Source organism: Brachypodium distachyon, chromosome 2 (genome assembly GCF_000005505.3).
Source record: "Brachypodium distachyon strain Bd21 chromosome 2, Brachypodium_distachyon_v3.0, whole genome shotgun sequence".
In the NCBI taxonomy this organism is placed as follows: domain Eukaryota; kingdom Viridiplantae; phylum Streptophyta; class Magnoliopsida; order Poales; family Poaceae; genus Brachypodium; species Brachypodium distachyon.
Genome location: NC_016132.3, coordinates 55,747,728 through 55,771,815, shown reverse-complemented (window position 1 = coordinate 55,771,815; position 24,088 = coordinate 55,747,728). Strand labels below are relative to the sequence as shown.

At 45.4% G+C, this 24,088-nt stretch overlaps 3 protein-coding genes and 1 non-coding gene across 5 annotated transcripts; 2 read left to right on the top strand and 2 right to left on the bottom strand.

Moving 5' to 3' along the window:
* Window positions 1-4,912: 4,912 nt before the first annotated feature.
* On the bottom strand, window positions 4,913-8,514 carry LOC100822523 (protein NRT1/ PTR FAMILY 8.1). Its single transcript, XM_003564814.4, has 5 exons — window positions 8,274-8,514; window positions 7,900-8,046; window positions 7,585-7,802; window positions 6,956-7,488; window positions 4,913-6,014 (listed from the first exon to the last, which is right to left on the bottom strand). The coding sequence occupies exons 2-5, from the start codon at window positions 8,006-8,008 to the stop codon at window positions 5,114-5,116; spliced, it is 1,761 nt and encodes a 586-aa protein (XP_003564862.1). The 5' UTR covers window positions 8,009-8,046; window positions 8,274-8,514; the 3' UTR covers window positions 4,913-5,113.
* Window positions 8,515-12,020: 3,506 nt separating this feature from the next.
* Window positions 12,021-15,189, top strand: LOC100822213 (probable carboxylesterase 16). The gene is made up of 2 exons (XM_003564813.4): window positions 12,021-13,116; window positions 14,317-15,189. The coding sequence occupies exons 1-2, from the start codon at window positions 12,449-12,451 to the stop codon at window positions 14,855-14,857; spliced, it is 1,209 nt and encodes a 402-aa protein (XP_003564861.1). The 5' UTR covers window positions 12,021-12,448; the 3' UTR covers window positions 14,858-15,189.
* A 381-nt stretch (window positions 15,190-15,570) lies between these two features.
* Window positions 15,571-22,220, bottom strand: LOC100821906 (probable thimet oligopeptidase). Of its 2 annotated transcripts, none has more exons than XM_003564812.4 (20): window positions 22,013-22,220; window positions 21,573-21,694; window positions 21,110-21,273; window positions 20,718-20,808; window positions 20,176-20,355; window positions 19,925-20,002; window positions 19,684-19,764; window positions 19,180-19,272; window positions 18,923-19,003; window positions 18,666-18,828; window positions 18,460-18,580; window positions 17,985-18,057; window positions 17,603-17,710; window positions 17,306-17,403; window positions 17,158-17,203; window positions 16,810-16,906; window positions 16,406-16,479; window positions 16,225-16,329; window positions 16,020-16,100; window positions 15,571-15,939 (listed from the first exon to the last, which is right to left on the bottom strand). In XM_003564812.4, exons 1-20 carry the CDS (start codon window positions 22,131-22,133, stop codon window positions 15,829-15,831), a joined length of 2,088 nt encoding a protein of 695 aa, XP_003564860.1. In that variant the 5' UTR covers window positions 22,134-22,220; the 3' UTR covers window positions 15,571-15,828. The 2 variants fall into 2 exon arrangements, with proteins under 2 accessions (XP_003564860.1, XP_024314828.1); XM_024459060.1 differs by lacking the exon at window positions 22,013-22,220 and adding an exon at window positions 21,977-21,995.
* A 346-nt stretch (window positions 22,221-22,566) lies between these two features.
* Window positions 22,567-22,763, top strand: LOC112271225. Its single transcript, XR_002964219.1, has one exon. It is a non-coding gene; the product is annotated as a U2 spliceosomal RNA (small nuclear RNA).
* Window positions 22,764-24,088: the final 1,325 nt, after the last annotated feature.

The following is a 24,088-nucleotide window of genomic DNA, read 5'->3' as shown; positions in this document are numbered from 1 at the left end:
CATCAGTTTGCCACTACTCTAGAGGCAATAACTATTAGTTTTCCAAATCTCGCGGATTAGTGCATTTGATAGCAGAACGGTCGAAGAGCCTGTAAAAAAAAAGTTGTGTCAAAGGAAATCAATCTCCACCACACATTTACAAAAAAGAGAGTAAGAGTGAAATTCACTCAATAAATTAACTCTCTTTTTTTGCAAAAAATATAAATTAGGGTGTGGTTATTTCTAAGTCGCCTGTTTTTAAGAAACGTGACTTAAATATCAATCGATGTTTCAAAGCAGTTGGATTAAGATCTGAGGGCCATCCACATTCTCTCATCTCTACTTGCTATCGTTGGATTAAAATCCGATGGCTAACATGTCGATTGATCTCTAACTAAAAAATGGATGATGACTTATCAATAGCAAAACTGTATAAATTAACTCTCTTTGGAATACCTTTTTTTTTCGGAACTCTTTGGAATGCCTTCACTACATAATTTTGTGGCGGCTCTTGCATATAACAAATTGAATTATATTTCACTATGATATCATGCGCGGCTGAATTACGGTAATTTAAAACAGATCGCTATGGCGGATCACGCCTGTGGGACGATCGAAAGGAACCCCGACGCCCGAGAAGTTTAGTCCGGTTTTGCTTGGCTGGATAGAAAAAGGCTGGCAAACTATAGCTAGCAGCACAAGATTATAGAATCCTATCAGGTTCATTAGCGCGCGGATTAATTATTAATTGGATAGCTGAATTAGTCGCTTCGATACGAGCAAAGCTCCCATCCATCTTATGCACGCGCGTGGTCCTTGCATATATGCACCGGCCATCGCCTCAGTATACCGATCGGGACGACCGTTTCTTCGTGCGCTAGCTAAGCCGCTGGGTTTAGTAGTACTAGAACAGTACTGTACGAAGTTGGCAGAATAAAACCAGCTACGATTATTTTTAATTAATTTAATTGGTCCTGGGTTTGCTTCGTCGACAGGGCTTAGTTAGCAGCTAGAGCTAGCTCGGAGAAGGGATTAAAGTAGCCAAGGATAGATGGGAGCCTATCAAGTAAGCGTCACCAGCGACGCCATCTCCGTTGGTGTACACCCGGCGGCGCATAGCACGATCACCGGCCCCCGGCCCCTCCCATCGAGGAACCAACCCTTGTTCGATCGAGCGTAACGTTTTTCAGTTGATGCATGCTTTAGTTAATTAATCCTGATCCCCTAGCTCCGTCGACAATGCATATTGCGCATAGCTGTACTTTACTCCTATATGCGATCGATCGAGATGATGGTGTTTTTTTCAGGTTTATCTAAGTTCTTCATGAACGAAGGACGTGCGTATGTACGAATTAACCGTTCCTTAGTTTTGTCCTCGGACATGGTCTCCCAAGAGGATCTGGTAGTACCTTAGTGGAGTATAATTCCTGTTGCTTTCAGAGTATTTGTAGTTTGGTGTCATGCATGCCTGATGTGTACGCACGCTTCCATTTACCACTGCTGCTAGCTAGCTCGATCTGATCGTTTGCACATGGACAATGAATTTGTCTACATTTCATTGTCTCGCCAACGTGTACGTACGAAGATTTGGTCATGCTGCATGCGTTTTAATTTGGTAAAACCCACACGTACGCACGGAGGGTGAAAGGGGTACGTACGTACTTTTGATGTATGAGTCTGAATTTGTTAATTTGATTGATGAGTTCTCTTATGCTGGTTGCATGTCACGTACGTCGTATGTATGATAGCGTGCTGCTCCACTTGAAGTTTTGATTTGGTACGAGAATCGGTCTAACACGACTCTGGCTAGCTAGCTAGTTGGCCTGTATTACTTTTCTAATTCGATCAATCTCGATTAATAGAATATGCCAAGATACTGCTTTGTTAAGCATAGTAACCATCTTTCGAGGCTCTACAAGAAGAAGAAAACCGCATGCTATGTTTGAATGTGATGCTTACTTACTGATCGGTTTAATCCTAAGTGCTATTCCACGTTCGTACGTCAATGTATACGGGCATCAAGGTAACTTTTCATTTGCGCAAAAGGAAAAAAAAAGGTAATTTTTCACTCTTTTTGTGAAAGGAAAGACAAAAGCTTTGCCATATTTCATTTACAAACTTAGGCTTCATACTAAGCAAAATGGCCTCGAAGACTCCTAGTTAGGTCCTTAATTTGCGCCGGCCACCATCTAACACGTACTGGGTCTGGCTACATTGTGGAACTGTTCATGAGGACCAGTGGCGTCATTGTGCTAACGTTTCTGAAGACTCGTGGGTTTCTCTCGTTCTAAATTTACCAAACTAGCATTAAGACTACTAGTAAATATATTTTCACACTGCAGTTGTTTGATGCTGCATGCATATATTTTTATTTACTACAAACTCGATCGAACTTAATAAATTTTTACTTAATTAGGACAACTGTAATTAACTAATTATACAGACATAAGAAACCGAGGGAGTATATAACACGAGTCACCGGACTAAGATACCTTAGATCTAGACTGTAAATGCATACATCTATCATCCATGCATCAATATCCGAAAAAGAGAACTATCAATGCATGCATATATGCGCTCTATGGAAACACTTGCTAATCTACTACAGGTTGCTGTAAAACCTAGCTCTTATTCAATTCCCAAAAGCTGTGGGTGGTGAGACCGTATAAGAGATCTTTACAGCGAGGAATATTTGAAAGGGACGTTGATGGGAGAAAACGACGTTTTCTCATTCGTCTCCTTCTTTTGTTATCTAACTAATTAATGGACATTGTTTACGGCATACCGACAACTCGCAATTGATAGAGAAAGCAACATCTAGTCCAAACTAAACACATATTAATTTGCTATGCTGCATGGGCGATGCTAAGCGAGCTAGCCGGTGCTTCTAGCTAGCTGTCTGAATAGCTAAAGATCTGGTGTATATATACATACCTGGTAGAGTATATATTTACTTCAGTGAGGTTATTTTGGTTATCATGTTTAGAATGTAGGAGGCAGGGACATCGATCTATCCGGTCGCTTTCGCCGTACAATTAAAACTCACAAGTTCTTTTTACTATGACGACTATATGTAGACTAATTAAGAGTACAGATAAACGCGCAACTAATCCTACCCTGGTATAAACTGGAGCTAGGTAGCTAGCTCCAAGTACTAGCAACAAGTACACATGCCGTCACTACTGACGCTACGCGGCAACTCCGCAGCAAATCACATGCACAAGAAGAACTATATAAAGCGTTTTTTTAACAGTAGAATTATGGTGTTAATTTGTTAATGGCCCGTTATTGTTGTCTTTTTTTATTTTTTTGGAACTGCCCGTTGTTCTTGTCAATGTTAATTAGTACTCCTGAGTAGGTGACGTTTTAGCCAATTGCGCAAGAGTTCGGCCGTTCAGGGTGTTTGTTGAAGCGTGCTAACTAGCTAGTTACTGCACGCCTACCGGCTAGTATACTCCCTATGGCAATTTATACAAGCTCATAAGAGCCTTGGTTTAATGAGATGTGTCTCAAATTCATCTATTTTTGTTCCTATATAGTGCATCAATTCGTACTCTCGTGCTCGTACTTATAACGGTATATATAGATTTTCCCTCAGGAATGGTAGGTTTTCCCATTTCTGGTAGGCCAGAGTAACCTTGTTTTCCATTTTTTACAATACGCACAAGTGATCTGAATTTATTAGATGTGGAAGTGGAAGATGGCTATACAGGTGAAAACCACATTTATTGTGGAAACTCGGTGAAAACCATTGTAAAAGGTGCAAAAAGATTCTCAACAAAATTTGCATTTGTTAGAGAATGATGTTTTATATGTGTGTGAAATTTCAATTAGTCCAAACTCAATTGCATCAATTGTGTTCAGCTGCAGGATTAAAAAATCAGCATGATCAGTGGTTCTTCATTGTTTTACATACATAATCATTTGTATATTTCATGGATTAATTTCTTCCAAATTAAATTGAGTTTTGATTAGAATTTTTGCATGTTTTGTAGAACATCACACCTCTAGCATATAGTATTTTTGTAAAAAAAAATTGAAACTTCTAACATGACTTCTATGGAGTTTGCATAGTTCACCGCAGAGGTGATTTTCATCGGATATTTTTGCCAGCATACATTATTAGTTTTGAAGAAACATAATTTACAAAGAACGAACGTTCGCTTCTTTGTCTCTTAGAGCGAACGCTCTGAGGACCGTCCAATCGGGAAAACCGTGATTGCGATCGCGCCACGTGTTTTGTGGCAATCTGCCTCGTGTAAAAGTGACAACTTTGCTTGGCGTAAGTGACAGATTTAGTCCGTGAAAGTGACAACTTTGCTTGTCACGCCAAAAGCTAGCGAGCGTTAACTCACTATATGCTCCATTGAACAAAAGTTCTTGCATGCATACCGTAGCTTATTGCAAAACAACGTACTCCTGTATTTTGTTAGTGTGAGCAAACAGCTATCGTAATGACATAACAGACTAACAGTAACACGTATAACGAGATAACAGTTTCAACGTTACATTAGAGATGAAAATGAAATGTACCCTTTCTGTTCCATAATTCTTGTCGAAATCTTAAATGTATCTAGACACCTTTAAAACTAGATACATCTATTTTTTTGACAAATTTAAGACAAGAATTATGAAACGAAGGGAGTACATCAATCCAGACTATAGTTGCTTACTCCCGCCGGTGATCGCTGTTTCAGCCGTCGGGATTTGGTTTGGCTGGCCCGGTAAGGCGAGAGCGCGCGAGGTACAAGAAGCCCAAGACGTGAGCCAGTAGAGCCCGCTAGCTCACGCGTGCACTCCAGGCCCCTCTGGTGTGTTCTTTGCGCACGCTGAAAGATTCCTTGCCACGATTCGTTTGGGCCAGGGCTTCCGATCCCCAGCCTATCATTTTCTCCACCCGAACTATATATCGAGCTCAACGTGCAACAGAAGCTGTCAGATTTGAACTTGAAATTTAAACATAGGTAGATTAGACTATAAGTTTATGTACATTTTTCCTATATATATTTTCCATGAAATTTTCGTACTAGCAGACTGCACGGAGATCGACCGTACGATAAGCACAGATCGCACCACTTTATTGCATCCTCAGAGAAAGAGTAGCTCGCTAGCAGGAGCAGTACGTAATCAGCCACTAATCACGGCCGGACTCATCCGAAAATTTGCAATCCACGGTCTTCTTGTAGGTGTAGGACCTTGTGACGAGCAAGTAAGCCCCGAAGTTGCCGGCGCAGAGCATGGCCATGAGCCAGAAGAAGTAGTCCAGATGCCCGCCAACATTGATATCATCTGGTATCCACCCGGGGTCCCCTCCCCTGGCCGTGGCGCGCACGACGACGGCCACGAGCGCGGAGCTCGCGTAGTTCCCCATGGCGAACGCGGCGTTGGAGAGCCCCGAGCAGAGGCTCCGCATGGCGTCGGGCGCCTGGTCGTAGAAGAACTCCATCTGGCCGATGAACGTGAACACCTCCGCCGCGCCCACCACCGCGTACTGCGGCACCTGCCAGAAGATCGACAGCGGCAGGTAGTTCCCTTCCCCGGCGCCGGGGGCGCCATGGCGGGAGATCACGCGGCGGCGGGCGACCTCGAGGGCGCCGGCGCAGAGCATGGCGAGCGTGAGGATCACGTAGCCGACGCCCATGCGGACGAGCGGGGAGAAGCCGGCGGTGGTGTTGGAGCGGCGGGTGAGGCGGCGGGCGAGCGGGACGAGGGCGCGGTCGTAGAGGGGAACCCAGAGCATGACGCTGAGGGTGTCGAAGACGGAGAGCATGGCGGCGGGGACCCGGAAGCCGCGGCGCCGGCCGAAGAGGTACGGGTCGAGCGTGTCCCCCTGGAGGATGAATGTGGTTGTCATTTGGGTGTAGGCCGCCGCGAAGATGATGCCACACGCCCATACGGGCAGTAGGCGGAGCACGCACTTGAGCTCCTCCACCTGCGTCACCGTGCACTGCCGCCACGGGCTCGGCGCCGCCGCCGCCTTGTTGTCGGAGGAGGAGGAGGACGACGACGGCTTCACCGCCGCCTTGTCCAGGAACCTGTGATCCACATCCGTCCGTCGTTAATCAACAGATTATTACACCGCGAGGCAAAGTGCATCAGATTAATTTACTGAAGGTGACATATGCATGCATGTACCGTCTCAAGATTACATCAAGATTTCTGGGACCATGCAGTACAATTTTCGGTTCAGATCACTCGCACCATGAATAGTCCCGGCCTGACCATGTAAATTTTTTGGAAGAACTCTTTTTACGTTGCTCCCTGGAGGCGTGCTGAATTATTGTGATCGGCGGTTGGAGTAAAAGATGCCGTGACTAGTGCGCGCAAGCGTCCAAGCCCAGGCATGGTCTTGCATGAAATCTGCAAGTTTCTGTACGGCTTGTGGAAAATGGTGCGGGACTGAAAATGACTACTTAGCACTAGTGCTCTACAAAAGCTAGATCTAGGAAAAGCTTGATGAAAATGATGGAAAAATGGACCTGTCATGCACGCGACGAATTCATTGTCGGACAAAAAGATAATAAATTTTATAAGGTACGATGAACTTCCTTCCGGTGCACCTTACAAAACTGTGCCCGCCCTCGACGGCAGCCTGAAACGTGACAGAGATGCGTCCTGTAATTTTGTTTCATTCACGGTATTTGTCGTGAAATACAGGCGCATCTCGTGAAATGCCAATCTTTTACTAGCACGATTTTTTTTTTTTAAATTGACAAAACAATAAAGAGTAAAAGTGTTGCACGTACGTTTACTGTGGGTGATGTCACAAAGCTTGGTGCACGCCAGGTCTGGTCCAGGTAGACTAGACTAGGCACGGCACTACCTTGACTGAGGTAAACGACTTAACGCGAAATCGATGGCTCAATCATAAAACGAAAGACCAATAATCCTGCATTTCTTTCCCAGACAAAGCAGCACCTACTGACGGAGACCAGCAAATTAATCGCGGATCGAGAAAAAGAACAGTGTCTCTCACCTGAACTGGTCGGTGTGCGCGAGCCGGCGGCTGCCCTGAATGACCGACATGCCATCCTCACCACCACACTCATACAGCTTCCCCGCGGCATCATCTTGCGGCACCTCCGCGTCCCAGTTCCTGACGGCGGCGACCACCACCTGGGCGACCCTGGTGAGCGGGCTGCCCCCGGGCGGCTGGTGCCGGCGGTATGCCGGGGCGCCGGCGAGGAAGAGCGCGACGGCCAGCGCGCTGAGCAGCGCCGGGATGCCGTAGCCGAGGCGCCAGCCGTGGCTGGCCTGCACCCACACCAGCAGCGTGCCGCCCACGAGGGAACCCGCGTTCACCGACAGGTAGAACCAGTTGAAGAAGGAGCTCTGCCTCGCGCGCTCTGACGGGGACGCCGAGGCGTCGAACTGGTCGGCGCCGAAGGAGGACATGACCGGCTGGAGAGCTCCGCCTAGGGCGATCAGGTATAGCCCCGCGTAGAACGGGGCCGTGCTCGAGGAGTTGGAGGAGGATGCCCACGCGCTCGCTGTCACCACCCCGTATCCCTGTACGTGCCCGGGTCGAAAGTGTTTTTCAAGGTGATCGATGGACAAAGGACTGAAGGAGTGCATCGTGGTTGATGGAAGAAGGGAAGTATGTACCGCGACGGAGATGAGGAGGAAGAGCGTGATGGTCCAGAAGCGGCCGAGGAAGGAGTCGGCGAGGAAGGCGGCGACGAGGGGGGTGATGGAGCCGGCGCCCTGCCAGTTGGTCACGCTGTTGGCCGCGGCCTTGCTGCCGTCGTGAAGCTCCACCTTCAGGTAGTTCACAAGGTCCGTCGACACGCCGAAGTAGGCCGTGTACTGGAACAGGTTGTTCACTGCGCTCCCATCCATCATGCACGAAGAAGAAAGCCAGCATTAAGCAAAGCATACATACACGGACACGGGCGACGCAGTGGATGTGCGTGTGCTTACCGAGGAGGAAAACGCAGCCCCACGAAGTCCGGCGATCATTGATCTTCGACGTCGTCCGGCCATGTTCGGCGTCGCCCTGCCGGCCTTTTGATTCTTCTATACCGTCCATGGCTTGGACCCTGGACTGGGCAGCTACGGAGATCGATCCTGGAGATTTACATGTACAGGTGCGTTCAGATGCAGAGAGATGTGACGCTGACGCAACATCGGCAACTACTGGAACAATTCCCAGGACACTAAACAGCAAATTTGCACGTTGTTGCGCGCTAATCACGTTGCGATCCATATGTGTGAAAAACTCCCCTTTGGTCACAAGATTTAAGAGGGCGAGAGTTGAGGGCTTGAGGCTCGATAAAGCGCTTCGAGAAACATACCTTCGTTGTTTTTGGCCTCGGACTGGTCGATAATGCTCTGTTGCTGTTCGTGTTGATCTAGCTTCTTCCTTTGCAGCTTGCTTTCACCCTACGTTCTCGATATCTTGGATCGTTTGTCTCTTGTCCCTTTTGCTCTTTCTTAGCCACGAGTTTGCATTTGGCTGCTCTGCATATGGTGTCACTCGGGACTGCGAGTGCTGATGCTAATGTGCAATGGCGTGGCGGTCGAACATGGACTGCAGGACAGGGATTATAGTGGCCGAGGAACGGCTATAAAAAGGTCTACCGTAAAGGTGGTGCTGATGACATATCTTACAATCCATCTAGATGGTTACTAAAAATATATATTAAACATGCATAAAGTATTTACTCCCTCCATTATTAAATACTTGTCGTGTTTTTAATGCAATGCAGGAGAAAAGGAGGGAAGAAAAAGAACAACTTTTGCGTTCAATACCAAGAAGTTAGTCACTGGATATACCCTTGGTACTTAATAGTATTTAGCTTAGTAACAAATCTTACTAACAACATGTTAAGTGAATTGGGCTTCCTGTGGTAGCAGTTTTTCTCAAAAATTCTGCTGAAATTGGTTTTTGGAGAAGCTGCAGCCAGAATGAAGAGGCTCTTATCTCTCTTCTTCAAGCTTCTCAGCTTCTTCTTGTTCATCCGCTCTTCATCCGCAATCAATACGCCATGACCAATGACGGCACAACACAAAATCAGGAAATTGTCATTCCTCGTCAGCTTCCGGTTAGGGCTCGTTCAGTTCCTTATTACCGGTAGGAATAGGAGAGAATTGGATTGAATATGAACTAAAATTTCAGGACTCCCGGTTGATCTCGCCGGTAATGGTAGACCCAAATTAACGAGACCTTAGTCACTTTGCTGGCGATCGGGATTTGCTCCCTGCCCCCTCCAGCTCTCCCTCTCCTCCTTTTCCTCTTCTAGCTAGCTCCTGCCGCTGCACATATCTCGTCTCCTCACGTCGACGAAGCCCGAGGGTTCGGTTCACAAGATTAGACACCAAACGTTCGATAAGTAAAATTTCGTGACATTAGGTTCAGGACATCCTCGAGAGCTCGTCCCGATACATATATTTACACTGTGTGTTTGACGTTACCGCATCAACCACCTGCCTGGAGCAGTCCCCTTCCACGAAAACGTACCGGCATGTCGAGACATCCACTCGATCCGCATGTGCAAATAGCATCACACCTCCCAGGAACGCCAGGCACGTACGCTTCATGCGCATTTCCCGATGACCGAGCTAGTAGCTAGGTATAGCTGCCCTCTACGATTTGTATGTTACACACACACACACACACACACACACACACACACACAGAGGCTCTCGCGGAGGCAGCTAGACGCACGGCAGGCACCTTCCATTTTTTAAAACCGACCGGTGCCATGCGTCCGGTCAGGAAGGTTCTGATCTGACATGCGTGAGGTCGACGGGATTGGGAATTTTGGGATATATCGTTAGCGGCCTTCTTTCTTCCATTTTTTTTTTCTTTTGTAACTAGGGCGAGACGGAGTGCTGCATTTTTTAACTAGGGAGATATTGGTCGATCAAGGCAAGCATGAGGAAGAGGGATAGGAATGCAGGGCAATTATTTGGGTGGGGGCATGGCGGCCGTGGTGACTGGGAAGATCACTTTGTGGAGTGCCGCTGCCTTTTCCAGTTTCTGCACGATAAGTTGATAACGTTTGTCTCCTTGTTGGCTGTACCACCGCTTTAGTCTTCACTCTTCAGTCAGTTTGAATGTCTGATCCGTGTGCTTTGTGTGCAAATGGACCTATTTCAGCGATGTTGGTAGTGCTATATATGTGATAATCTTATATATACACACGTCGATCGGGCCCTTGACGCAGGAGAAAATGCACTTGTGCCACAGCTGCCCAAAATTGCTCTTCACTAGCATACTACTGGAATGCTTGTCATTTAGGGCTTGTTTGCCTATGTTTGGTTGGCACTTTAGATTACTACATTTTGCTATACTTTAAGCTAGACAAGTTTGATTAAACTAGTCACATGTGGGTTCATTCATGTCACATTTGCGGCAAGATTTTTCATGCAATCAGGATTTCACATGCTACTGACTCAAAAAAGTGCTGATGTTTCCCTAGGTCCCTCTTCATTTGACCCATTCCTCGCCAATCTAGAAGGAATGAAATGAATCGTAGTTCATTTCCCCCTAAACGTATCCTCCTAATCTCACCAATCTAGAGGAATTGGAGTGAACCCAGCAAGCTCTAAGTGTGGTGCAATTTAATTTCCTCGCCTTAGATATGCATGGCAGAAAAAAAAAGTGTGGCAAACTGCTGGCAACATAAGTATGCCACTACGCACGCCCTTATTTCTTGTATATATGTACTGGAGTACACAATGAAGCCTGGGTGCGTTCTTGTGAGTAAAGATCTATAGGTCCATGGATTGCATCGTGACATTTCTCCGAGACTAACATTGTAGGTTAAAAAAAATCTGCATGAATCGCCTATCGCAAACAGTGAGGACTTAATATTGCTGAACACACATAATATCGTTGGATTTAAAATCGGTTGAGCACATTAACTTATCTCTAACAAAAATCAGTCAAATTCTCGGTTGCAAAACCGTTAACTAAATGCACCCGTTCATGCCCAAAATAGAGGAAGAAAGTGTGTTTAGGATTTACACAGCCCAGACACGGGCCAACTGTCCTCTATCCACCACGACCCGTAGACGTTAATTTCCTCTGGGTACATAGAACGCAGTCCGATGAGAGGAACTAGCCCACCAAGTCCGAAAACTCAAAATGGCTGGGCTTTGTGCACCACCTGATCTATGGAAGGAAACGGCTCGGCAAATGCACTTCTGTCCTCGGCTAATCCACTCACGGGCCACGGCCTTGTGTGTCCGTGTAATGTAGCCATTTAACCGCCACGCGACGCCTATAAACACCTCGCGAGGAGCAGGCGCGTCGCATGCATGACCGCGCTGCCACGACCGAGCTAGAACGAACGAACGAACGAATGATCCGTGAAACGCGGCCGACCGAGCAACGATAGAATGACGCGGTGAAAAGCGGCTGACCGAGTGATTACTTGGCGCGCTGCCCATGCGTTCTGTTCCGTTGAATCATTCCCGTTCCTGTTGGGTCCGCTAACGAACAGAATGTTCCGCAGCTGCCGTGCCGCAAGACACCGCGCGTATCTTTGCGAACGCGATATGCTCTAATCCCGCAGGTGTTTCGGCGTTGACCGCTGCCTTTGCGTGCCCGCAGGCTGATTTTGCTTTGTTGCCGGCCTCGAACTAGCCAGGGGATATGCTACTTTCACTAGCTTAATCAAACATACGACGGCCTGCGCTCACAACACAGGAGACGAGAACAAGATCTTCCCTCTCGTAGATGTCGTCACGAGGATCCTTGCGCTACAGAACTGTCTGCTGGGAAGCGCCTGGGAGGGACACAGTCAGCTGTTTCACGTGAAACGAATCTAGCTCGCACCGACATCTTGCCATTAATGCACCCCACGTTAGAGTTCAGCTCACAGACTAAAATTTCTCATCGTATTTTATAGCACTCCTCCAAATTAGAGTATGTCAAATGTGGAAAATACAAACAAGGAACAGAAAAAACTCCCCGAAGATAAGGGGAAGTTACGGTAATCTCGCCAAAAAAATGTATTCATAGATGGTGCCGTGGATTAACGAGCGGGGGTTTGAATTTGAACGCAGAGCACAGGAGACAAGACCGAGGTCACGTTCGAGAAACGGCCCGGCCGACGCCTGCATTCCTCAGAAATCCCCTCTTCCTTCCCCGTCTTTTCCTTGCTTCCGCCCCTCACCCACCCCTCTCGATTCTTCCTTCTCCCCCGTACCACACCACGGTGCTGCCATCATCGCCATCATCCGGATAGCCCCTCTACCAAATCACGGCTTCTCCTTTGCTTTCCCTTCCCTCCCTCCCAACCACTCCAACATCACACGAACCCGATCCAATCCGACGCCATTCGCCGCCCTTTGCAGCAGCCCTCCGATTTCATCTTGTCTCCGGGAACCAACAAATCTGTGACGATCGACTGGAGGGAGCAGAGAGTTAAGGCTGGGATTTGCTGTTCGCAGATCCGAGCCGCCGGCGAGTCGGGAGGGTTCACTCGTCTGATGCGCGGATCGAGGTGAGGGGGTCGGCATGCCGAGCGTCGGCGTGAAGATCTACAGCGTCTTCTTCAAGCTCCTCCTGCGCCACCGCCTCCAGTCGCTCGCCGCCGGGGAGGGCGGCGCCGACGCGTTCGGTGTCTCCTGCCGCCCCGACGAGGCCACCGCGCCGGCCAACCCGGCCTTCTCCGCCGCCGACGGCGTCGCCTCCAAGGACCTCCACATCGACCCCAACTCCGCGCTCTCCGTCCGCGTCTTCCTCCCCACGCCGCCGCCGCACGCCCACCTCCTCAACCAGCGCCGCGCCAGCGAACCCGCGGCCGGCGCCGCCGCCGCGCCCTACAGGGGCTACCTCCCGCACGCCGTCTCGTCCCCTCGGGCCGCGGCCTCCGCGCGGCGAAGGCTGCCCATCGTAGTGCAGTTCCACGGCGGAGGGTTCGTCACGGGGAGCAATAGCTCCGCGTCCAACGACGCCTTCTGCAGGCGGGTCGCCAAGGCCTGCGATGCCATCGTAGTCGCCGTGGGCTACAGGCTTGCGCCCGAGAGCCGGTACCCTGCAGCGTTTGATGACGGGGTCAGGGTGCTTAAGTGGATCGCCAAGCAGGCAAATCTCGCCATGATGAGCAAGGTCGGAGGTGGGGTGGACACGTTTGGTGCGTCCACCGTCGAGCCCTGGATCGCTGCACACGGTGATCCGGCAAGGTATAATTAGTTCAGCTGCGCCGCTTATAGTTTGCAATAGTTGGTGCTAAGCTTTAGTAAATGACCTAGCAACATGACACTGCGGTGTCAAATAACAAACAATTGGGCAAGTCAAATTATAGGAGTTTTTATTCCATCTCTTCAATGAGTATTATGTGTGCACATGAAAATTGCCCTAGTTAAAGTGAACATGTCGCAAGTGATGAAGATATATCGATCCGTAATTGGTTCAAATAGGGATTTCTCAGCGAGTTGCCATTTCTGAGTAGCGGTAGGTTTAAATGAGTGAGATTGTTAATTGAGAGATTTAATGTTTAGCTGCTGACAGTTGTACTCGCTTAACTTGTGAATTGTGATCATTGTTATATCTCACCATTGCATGCACCTGGCTGTTTATTTGGAGTCTGATTGGCGACAAACCGACAATATCTCACATCATAACAGCTTTAGTTCACCAGGACTACATTCTCCATTTGGTGTTGACATTTCGATGTTCTCAAATGCCGTTTTAGATTTGCTTGGCGCTTGGCATGCACATGGTCCTGTCTTTGTGAAATTGTCCAGTGCACGTGTTCTCTATAAACTTTTATTTTTTTCAAATGTACATGTGGAATAAATAACTAGTAGTGACATCACCACAATCTACACCAGTGAAGGTATATTCATTTTTGATATAACCGATTCTGCTATTCTTTTATTGGTCATGGTCTGTTGACCTAACTTATCAGTGAAGTGGGAGCTTACTGAATCCTTGGAACGAATAGGCTAGGTAAAGTTTACTCTAGTTTGGAAGTAGAATCTGGAGAAGTTAGTATCCTTTTATCTCTTAAATGACATGTACATATTGATGGACTATCTTCATCTCAGTCCTTGGTTGCTTGATGCCGCACCTACCTGAGTTTAGACCCCGCAACAAATTAAGTGCCCACTCCAGTTCAGTTTTGAATAGAACACTGGCTCTTCGCTAATATTAACATACAGCCTTGCTTGCCTTCCTACCTAAAAAAGAGAGAGTATATCTGGTCATTTATTGTACTCCCTCCGTTCCTAAATACTTGTCGTGGTTTTAGTGCAATTTGCACTAAAACCACGACAAGTATTTAGGAACGGAGGGAGTAGTTCCTTTTGTTCTAAACTTCTAATTGTTGTGCATTAGTGTCACTGGAGTTTGAGCTGATCATCTGTCTTTATGTGGAGCAGGTGTGTATTACTAGGTGTAAGCTGTGGTGCCAATATTGCTGATTTTGTCGCTCGGAAGGTGGTGGAAGATGGAAAACTATTTAATCCAGTCAAGGTCGTAGCACAGGTTCTGATGTATCCTTTCTTCATTGGAAGTGTTCCAACGCATTCAGAAATCAGACTTGCAAACTCTTACTTCTACGACAAGTCCACATGTATACTTGCTTGGAGATTACTTCTATCAGAGAAAGAGTTCAGCCTGGACCATCCTGCTGCCAACCCCCTTGCCCCTGGCAGAGGAGGTCCACCACTGAAATGCATGCCCCCAACCTTGACAATCATTGCGGAACATGACTGGATGAGGGATAGAGCGATTGCTTACTCAGAGGAACTCCGCAAGGTAAATGTGGATGCACCAGTTCTCGACTACAAAGATACGGTTCATGAATTTGCAACGCTCGATGTGTTCCTCAAGACACCACAGGCACAGGCTTGTGCCGAGGACATCGCCATATGGATGAAGAAATACATATCCCTCCGAGGGCATGAGTTCTCGTATTAGTTCTAGCAAAGATCAGCATTGTGAAATAGACTCTTTACGGGGAAGCATCAGTGTATTCTCTTTCACCTGGTGATGGGAGGCACTGCAAGCTAAAGGCGATGAACCAGTTAGCGTAATGTGAGTGATGAGTACCTTTCCCCTTATTGATGATCTTTGTGGAAGAATAGTGTGCAAATTGTAGAGTGAACTCAAAGACGGTGCTCTCCCCCCTGTAGAGCTCAGTTCTTTCATTTCTTTTGTACCCTTTGTGATATATTGAATTGCTGAGGCTTAAAATCACCATTTTTGAGAATAGAAATACCCTGCATGGTCAGTTCAAGCTGTTGACATTACTATTGCCCGTGCTGGTTTCTACCTTGTTTACCTTTTTAAGTATAACTTTAATTATCTTGATATCATTTAAAGGCTTTCTCGAGACTGTTTGGAAGCTATCTTTGAATTCATGTTCTACATTTGCTTTAAATCTACTTTGATTTTGCAAGGCTTAAAGTGAAACCTGTTGATGCATGTTGCACATTTGCTTTAAATGTACTTTGATTGTGCAACGCTTAAAGTGAAACCTGTTAAAGGCATGCTTAATGCCCAAACAGAAACATATCTGTCAGGTTTTTCATATACACCGTACTTTTTAGCTTCTTGTGCAAACCATGGTTCACGTTCACTTGCCACATGTATGATCTTCCAGCAGAGCAACCGCAAAAGAAATAAACTAATGATGGGTAAAAGCATCACGCCACGTAGTTGAAACTTGAAAGTTTGAGAGTATGCTAATGTTAGGAAATGATTGTTCCTAGAGACCTAGACAGAGCAAACACATTCCCGATGTGCTAAATGGATGAACATGTCACCTGACACAATAAAAAGGGAGTTGCACAAATAAATGACGATCTGAAATCAAACATTGCCATCTCTTCCTCTTCCAAACAAGAAATAATTTCAAGGCAATCAAACTTCACGGGCTACATGATATTTCACAAACTGTTCATTGTCCTGCTCTGAACAAAAGGCTGCAAAGATGGTTCTCTTCCCAAGTAGTCGCTTATGATCTCAAGGGGATCTCTTGAGCCTCCTGGAGCCAAGACCTGGAACGATGCAAGCATGATTAAACCACAGATATGAATATGAGATCAAATGACACGCGTAGAAGAGCATTAGTTGCTACCTTATTCCGAAACCTCAATCCTGCGTGCTGATTTAGCAAGTCGTCTTTGAATTTTGTTGCGAATAGATCAGCAGCAAAAACCTGCATTGTACAAATAGATATGCTTTTTTTATGATTTCAGAATGTAGGATGGAGGGTTTTTGTTTGTTTGTTTAAGGATAGCATAGGATGGAGGTAATATGACTCTAGAGTAGCTCTCACTGACCTCGCTCCATATGTAACTGTAGCACACAGCGTCATAGCCAACAGCTATACGAGGAAAGCATGAAGCAGGGCTGGTCCCTTCCAACAAAGGTATCCCCAACATTACCTGTAAAAGGAGGCATTTCACCTTCAGTGATCATAGGTAATCTAAAAATAATGAATCGAGATCTTTTAGATCGTACCTTTGGATGAAGATCTTTGATCAAGTCATCAATGTCCACATTCTCGCTTGTATGTATTATCTGATCAACAAGGCCTGGTAAAGAAAGATCAAAACTATTTTTTTCATAATTAACAACATAAAAGAAGGCCAATAGGTTGGTAACGACTTCCGAATTATCAAGGTAACAACAGGAAAGTATTAATTATTCAGAGAGTAGGTGGAAAAACAAGGAGGCTAGCCTGTATTTCTGCTGTTCAAATAGCACAATGTCTAATGGGTGTAAGAAAACATGGGGACATTAAATACTACACAAGTCCAGGTGATGTTAGCAAAACACACTTTTGTAGGAGTGTCAGGGCTAGATAATAATGTCAGAACTAATATTCTCATTCCCTATGCTTTAAAAATAGAAAAAGGACTCACACAAAAGTATCTCTTGCTTCAGTTTCAAGCCAGCAAACATATCACGCCTTCTTTTCAGTGACTGACAAGCTTCACTTGTCACAGACTTTGTAATGTCCTACAATGACGAGAACAGAGAAAACATCCAATGTTATTTTGGAACAAATTTCACCAGGTTAACAAGAACTTGTCAAAGTATTGTTTTGGCATGAGTTCATGTTACTTGGCAGCCGTAATTCTGTTGCCTAAAACAACTTGATATCTTCGTATTTCCTACGGGCTACACGCTAGAACCGGTTCTTTTACATCTTTTATTCTGGTTTCAAAATAGTTTCCTGTGCATAAACATCATGTGCTAACTTTTATCACCTGATGGAAGCCAGACATCATTTTGAGAGAAATGCTTTCATAGCACCTGAGATGATAACAGTGTATCACATATCAGAAATAACAGCTGCAAATGGATTAAACAAAAGTGCTAGCATTTTATTGACAAAAAATTATTTGCGCCGCCTACCAGTTCTCAAGTAACAGGCTTGGAATTTCAGCAAAGTCCCCCTCCAGTCGTAGACCAGAAAATCTAGAAAAGGTGGCACTGTTGGATATGTGATGAACCTGCAGGATGTTGGAAAAATTAGTACTTCTTTTCAGTTTAATATATAACACATCAGTAGATAAATTGCAATTTGGCACCGGTCATAACTAAATTCTCCTCTCAAGAACAAAACCTAACAAGCATTTACCGTGACAATTAGAATATTCCTGGCTAAGAATTTGACTGGAAATACGCGAGAGAAAGTTCAGGTTAGTCTACCACGTGGCTGAATTCATGGAATATCCTTACAACTTCCGGGAACCGCAGCAATGCTGAATTCCCATCAAATTCTTTCGGACACTGAGATAATAGGACTGCAACCGGAACCTGTCACAATGATTACTGAATTAAGAGAGTGAAACAATCCATCGTTCAGGTAAGACTTCACATGCACTTTCCGTTGATTATAGGTATTTTGACATTATGATAAAACTGTTTTCCAGTCTGTAACAGTTCAGCTGTCCGAACAATTAAATTAACTTAACTTTAGTACAAGTCTTTCACATTACAAGGTTGATTAATAATCCTTTGAAACAGGGTGAATTTAACAAAAACTATCACGCAAAATTATAATACCAAATATACAGATTGTCTGAGTTACCTTACGTGTACCATTAGAGCACAAGCATCCATTCTGAAGTGCCACAACACAAGTTTGGCCATATTTTCCTTCCCTGTGAAGCAAAAATGGATGTTGCTGATTAAATTACCTTTCCTGCTGGACAAGTTTTCAGGTGGAAGTGCATATGCTTCTGACAGTCTGACTTTCTGTCTTATGATGTGTTATGTACTTATGTTTTCCTCTTATTTCTTTCACGGACTTTGAATCTACATTAATCGGGAGAAAGTTTCTCTTGCAAATGTAGGTCTGAGGCCCAGGACTACTGGTTTTCTTAGTTCAAGCTATGATAACCAGTGCAATAGAGATATTAGATAGGTACTAACTTCCTCTACTTTTCTTCTATGAGAAGTAACCAATTGAAAATTTCAGTATTTATATTCAATTCAACATTTAGAATAAAATCACGGGGCCATTTAAATTATTAAGAATCCACCACCATGCTAAGAAAACAAACCTGGAAAAGATATCAAGAAAAAAGTAGCCCAAAAGATCACTTGAACTTGCATCCCGAACAGAAAAAAGACGAACTGTATCATGCCATACCTCCGCGTCCTTAATTTCTTCAAACCGAAGTACTGCCAAAAAACATGGGAAAATATATTCATGTTCATACATGATGACTGAGGTTTATAGTGCAGTGTTTAATGGCTAACATTTTACCAAATAGGTCCTGAAACATCTTCAACATTCCTGATATGACCAGCTTAACAGGGAAATATTGTTTAATTTCACCAATGTCAAGATCAACCTTGTGCTGTATGGCTTTTTTCATGTAGTATAACAAATCTTCCATGCCAAACTGAGCATCTCCTTCCTCCTTTATCTAAAATGAGAACATTGTAACAATTCAACTGGTAAACTAAAAGAGCTTAATCAGTGCAAAATTAAAAGAAAGCAAGAAAGAGCTTTCTTCAAACCTTCAGGTCTTTGAGTATGCTCAGCTCTCTATTAGCTAGGTCACTTAATTGTTCTGCCATTTCCTCCAAAAACTCCAAGACCTGTAGGGGAGAGCGTTTTTAAACAAATGTGCTTTTCTTGGTGTCTTAAACAAATGAAGGTGAACATGGGAGGAGATTTCACAATTAAATTCTATCTTGTTGGCAAGCTAACTGGCTCAGAGTTAGCATGGAAGAATGCTAAAATTAGACACTTTCAAGCAGATTTGACGACAAACCTTCCTCGATGTCATTGGCATTCTTGGTTCAATAGCAAAATCAGAATAGTTCGAATACCCCAACAATCTCGCAAGCCTGTGTCTTAACAGTACCTGAATATATATAACTGCAGCTTGTCAGTTCCAAAGCTCCAGCCTACATGAAATTATGCATGGACAAAATGCATTTATATTCCCATTTCAGAAATTAGATGCCTCTCACAAGTCACTCCAATGCTTATTTCAAATACTAATTTAGTAATCCTGGATATCAACACCCTAGATAACCTAAGAAGGTTATGATCAACTCATCAAGCATAACTAGTGCAATTGCTACATGTTGAAAGTAAAATAAGAAGTATTTCAAGGAGCTGGAATGACCAAATCTTGTTAAGGCAATCAAACGAATGCAATAGAGAGCTGAATGATGCGATGGTCTTTCAGATATAGTGAAAACGATAATCAAATTATATAAGTTCTCATGAAGTTAGTTGTTGAAGATGAAGTTGGATACATAGGGGATACCAATTTTTCTAGGATGGCTACATTCTGTTTTCCACCTTTCTGGCCATAAGCAACAGCAATCATTTTCCTGGTAGAGCCAACCTTGAAAACAATTCAGAAACAAAAATTAGTCGCTAGCACATAGTGCACAGTACACACACTGCTCTAGTGCAGAAATACCCTATTGTAAGTACTCCACAGCATATAAAATCACAAGCCACCAAGTATACAGGTGCATGATAAGAAGAAATGTGGAACTGACCTTGCAATGCTCAAGAATTGGAGTGACATGGTAACTGGTCAACAGAACCTTGCGCTTTCCATCTGTTTCTTCCAGATCCTAAGGTGAACAGTTATAGTAAACAGGATTAGGAAGCAATACACATAATCTTTTTTCTTTTGTTCAACCATGAAGTCAGAAAAAGATAAGAGATTATTTCACGCATTTCAGCATAATGTTGGGAAGGATGGTTTCAAAACTATGAAGTCTGCTTATTGTACTCCATAGCATACCTTTAAGAACTCAAGAGGCATTCCAGCTAACTCTTCTTCGCTTAACAGAAGAAATTTGGTGAAATTATTCATGTTCTGAATATACTTCAAATTTAAGTCATCAATAAGAGATTTCAACTTCTCCATTTCTTTTCTCTTTATTTGAGTTAGTTTCGCTCCGTTCCGCTCAAACTCTCTCACCTGTCACCACAATGAGAGAAATCAGCAAACATATACTAACTGGGTCGAGCAGTTAGTATATGTTCAGCTTTCGTCTAGCATTAAAAAGAACTGAGATTAATCATGTATGCTGACAATGATTGTAGAAATTAAAATTGAAGAAAAGATAGAGTGCATGCAAAGGCACATCGGATCAACAATGAGTATCTAACAAAAATAGTGTGTGTATCAACAACAATGGGACGAATATGGAATCCTAGCAAGAAGCTATACAACATTTGGAGTCTCAGAGAAGTCCCCATGAATATGAACATGCACTTGCCAGTCAGATCATGAGATTATGTATGAAGCTAGTTTCATATGTAGTGACGCGAATTCTGTACCAAGCACTGGACATATCTTGTTGCTTCAGGGCCTATTCTTTCACCTCTTTCTGCGAATGCCTTTATAATGCGATACACATCCTCACGCTGCCTGGTCACCTTGCAGGAAATAACAAGATTCTTATAATACGGGTTCAGCATTAATACATGGGATGGTTCAATAAGAGGAAATTCAGCTTCTTTTAAGAACGTTATTTTCTTAATCATATGACTGAACTGGGGAAAATCTAGAAGTATAATGGCTTCGTAGACACAAACTTATCAAACAACACAGAATCATAGATGATTTCACATTATTTTCAATAGTTCATAAATGTCTGTTTCGGAAACATATAATGATGACCCAGAGTTATATCCAACAAGTGATATAATAGGAATAAGTAATAATTCACCTGCACAGAAGAAAGTGGTTATCCAATCGCTTCTCTGCTTCAGCACTGGCCTTGCATACATCATCAGATGGCGACACCATCCTTGGAAGCACACACGCTTGAACCAGGGGGAACTGCTGAGCATCTAATTCTGCCAATGGTGCAATGGCATTCGCAAAGCTGGCCTGCAAATTCATAATGTACCCAGATAGAAAATCTCAGCCATTCTGTGATGGCATTTGAGCACATAACGTGCTAATATCATGCTTTCATCCAGCCAGATTCAGGGTATTTTATTTTATCTGCATAGGCACATACAGTATTTATGATGCATGTTGTCTACTTCTGTACGAAAATAAGATCGTGTGTGGAATAGAAGACTATAAGCCAGCTCCAAAATCACACCTAGGCTTTGACACTAAAGCTGCATTCCATAAAATAGTCTGCTGAAAAGTGCAATGGTGTCACGGTGTTGCATACATACTTTATCTAGGGGGACTGCAGCCACCGCGTCATATGTTTCCTTCGACTTAGCAATGATCCGGTCAGCCAATCTCCTGATCTCAGCTGCTGAGAGGTTGACTTGTGCACTAAACCCTGGAAGCTCTGCAATGAACCAGGACATTTAACCAATGAGAAACCACACCAATGAATCTCCATAACTTGGCACCCTAAGAGAGTAATTGCACACGCTCATAAGCTCGTTCATAGTTGAAACAGTAACGTAGAATTTTCTAAGTCTCACGCGCCTATTTGCACAACAAAAGGGCGAAACAATCGAGGGGCCCTCCTCTCCAAGCAAAACATGGCATAAGCTACATTGCTGCATAATTGAACAGAAACATGATATGTCTATGCAAATTGAGCAATACTAGAGCACTACGCGACCTTGTATTCAAAATCCGAGGGTTCTGCGGTGTTCACCTTGCCGTTTCCTCCGGCGGTGGGAGGCGACGGCCGAGAAGGCGAGGTTGAGACCGACGGCGACGAGCGCCGCCACGCCTGCCACGGCCACCACGCGCCTCTCCCTCCTCCGGGAAGCCATCCGCCCGGGCTTCGGCTTCTAGAAGAGGGCAAGGAGCTGAGGAGAGGGGAGAGGTTTTGGTGGCGAAATGGGCGACCCGACGCGAAGTGAGCGGAGGTCACGAAGATATGCGAGACGGCCGGTGGATTCCGCATGGACGGCTAGATCGAAAGGACGTTTTGTTCGCTTCTACCAGGGGGAACCCAAAATTTGGAAAAGCGTAGCGCGCGTCACGGCACAATTGACAAGTCCAGGCCCAGTTAGCCCTCACTACAAAGGCCGGCCTGTTTGGGGATATCTTCATCGATCCAATGGCCCATGCAGGTGGCTGCGCGTGTTTGTTTACCGTCCGCGGTCGCAAGGAGCAGCTCGTTTAGTACCACCTCGCACGGCGAGAAGGAGACGGGACGCTGGTGTGGATATAACTACACGAGGAAGGCCACCGTCCCAATTCATACCTTTCTCGGCCTTTTGGCTAAGATCAAGTGTAGTATCTGTTCTTATCAGTTTAATATCTGATATGTGGGCCATGCGTCCACAACGATATTAAATTTATTTTTCGTGGGGGAGGGTCCACCACGGTGGCTTGCCACTGGGGCCCTCGCGTGTCGCCCGTGCGTTGCACTGTTGCACGGGCCAGGCGCACCCCAACCAAGTCAATTCAAAACGTTTGCTACGTTGAGCTTTGTATGGTTAAAATTAAGAGAACAGCCTGGCGATGCTGCCCGACACCTAAAAAGCCTCTCGAGGCTTTGAGGAGCTGATCTACATCGCATCCAGACGCCTGGAAATTTCCGGAGTTGCCAGCCGTGGCCCATTATGAATAGACCGCGCCGTTGGATTGGATGCACCAAATCTGGACGAATGTAGTGCTCGTCTTTCGCACGCGGCCACGTGCTCATGGAGGAGTGCGGTACGTGCTCCCAGCACAGTGTGCTCATGTGCTCCGAACGGAACAAAGCTTCATTTAGGTACAATACAAGGGAGCATCTGGCTTTAGCTAAGATGGGGGTTGGCGACATGCATGGCGTACGTCGCTCGACCGATCGACCGGCCACCCCCACCGTCGCACTACGTTACTTACTGTAACCAGCTGCATGTCAGATCGGTGTTGATGCGAAAAGCGTCGTCGGATCCGCTATCAGTCGATCTTGTGGTCCAGGACCTCCTCCGTCTCATATTAAATGTCTCAAATTTGTTCAAATATGAATATATTTATACGTAAAATGCGTCTAAATACATGTAATATTTTGATACTTTGATATGAGATCTGGTGGTCCAGGACTCCCTCCGTCCCATATTGAATGTCTCAAATTTATTCAAATATGAATATATTTAAACGTAAAATGCGTTTAGATACATGTAATATTTCGATACTTCGACATGAAAGTATTAAAACAGATCAATACGATAAGCCTGCAGTGTATATCGATCTCCCGCGCATGCCGTACGTATGCACGTGGTCGGACCGGCCTACATGCATGCGCGATCGATGCAACATCTCCCTCTTTGCCTTGCCTCGTAGTCCGCAAGCCGTCGTCCTTGCATGCATGCGTTCGTGAAACCGACGGCACGGGCCCGAAGTACAGCGGCCGCTGCCAAGGCATGGGCAGCAAAACCGACAGCTAGCTAGCTAGCGCGTGGCAGTGTTGACACCATGTGGCCACCGGGTTATATGTGTGTCGACACACTGTGTACATGCGCGCGGGCGCACGGAGCGTCAGAGCCACACAGGTTATTTCGCACCGACCGATCCAGGACTCAAACGTCCGATCGAGAGGGACACGCGTACGTACGCACACGTACGATACGCTAGCTAGAACTAGGATATGTATGGTTCGAACAGAAAAGGATGGCAAGCGTAGACGGTAGACCTATATCCGTGTTGCTGGACCACGACGTCTCGGAAAACCCTGGATGTCATGTCACGTCAAGTTCGACGGTTGCATCCCATCCGCTCCTCCGAGCCTCCGGAA

Coding starts and splice junctions, on each gene's coding strand:
- LOC100822523 (XM_003564814.4), bottom strand. CDS start 8,008: ATGGACGGTATAGAAGAATCAAAAGGCCGGCAGGGCGACGCCGAACAT. Junction 7,489..7,584: donor TCCTCCTCATCTCCGTCGCG/GTACATACTTCC, acceptor GGGCACGTACAG/GGATACGGGGTGGTGACAGC. Junction 6,015..6,955: donor GCGCACACCGACCAGTTCAG/GTGAGAGACACT, acceptor TGTGGATCACAG/GTTCCTGGACAAGGCGGCGG.
- LOC100822213 (XM_003564813.4), top strand. CDS start 12,449: ATGCCGAGCGTCGGCGTGAAGATCTACAGCGTCTTCTTCAAGCTCCTC. Junction 13,117..14,316: donor GCACACGGTGATCCGGCAAG/GTATAATTAGTT, acceptor TATGTGGAGCAG/GTGTGTATTACTAGGTGTAA.
- LOC100821906 (XM_003564812.4), bottom strand. CDS start 22,133: ATGGCTTCCCGGAGGAGGGAGAGGCGCGTGGTGGCCGTGGCAGGCGTG. Junction 18,829..18,922: donor GCATACTCAAAGACCTGAAG/GTTTGAAGAAAG, acceptor TTCTCATTTTAG/ATAAAGGAGGAAGGAGATGC. Junction 15,940..16,019: donor GATTGAGGTTTCGGAATAAG/GTAGCAACTAAT, acceptor GCATCGTTCCAG/GTCTTGGCTCCAGGAGGCTC.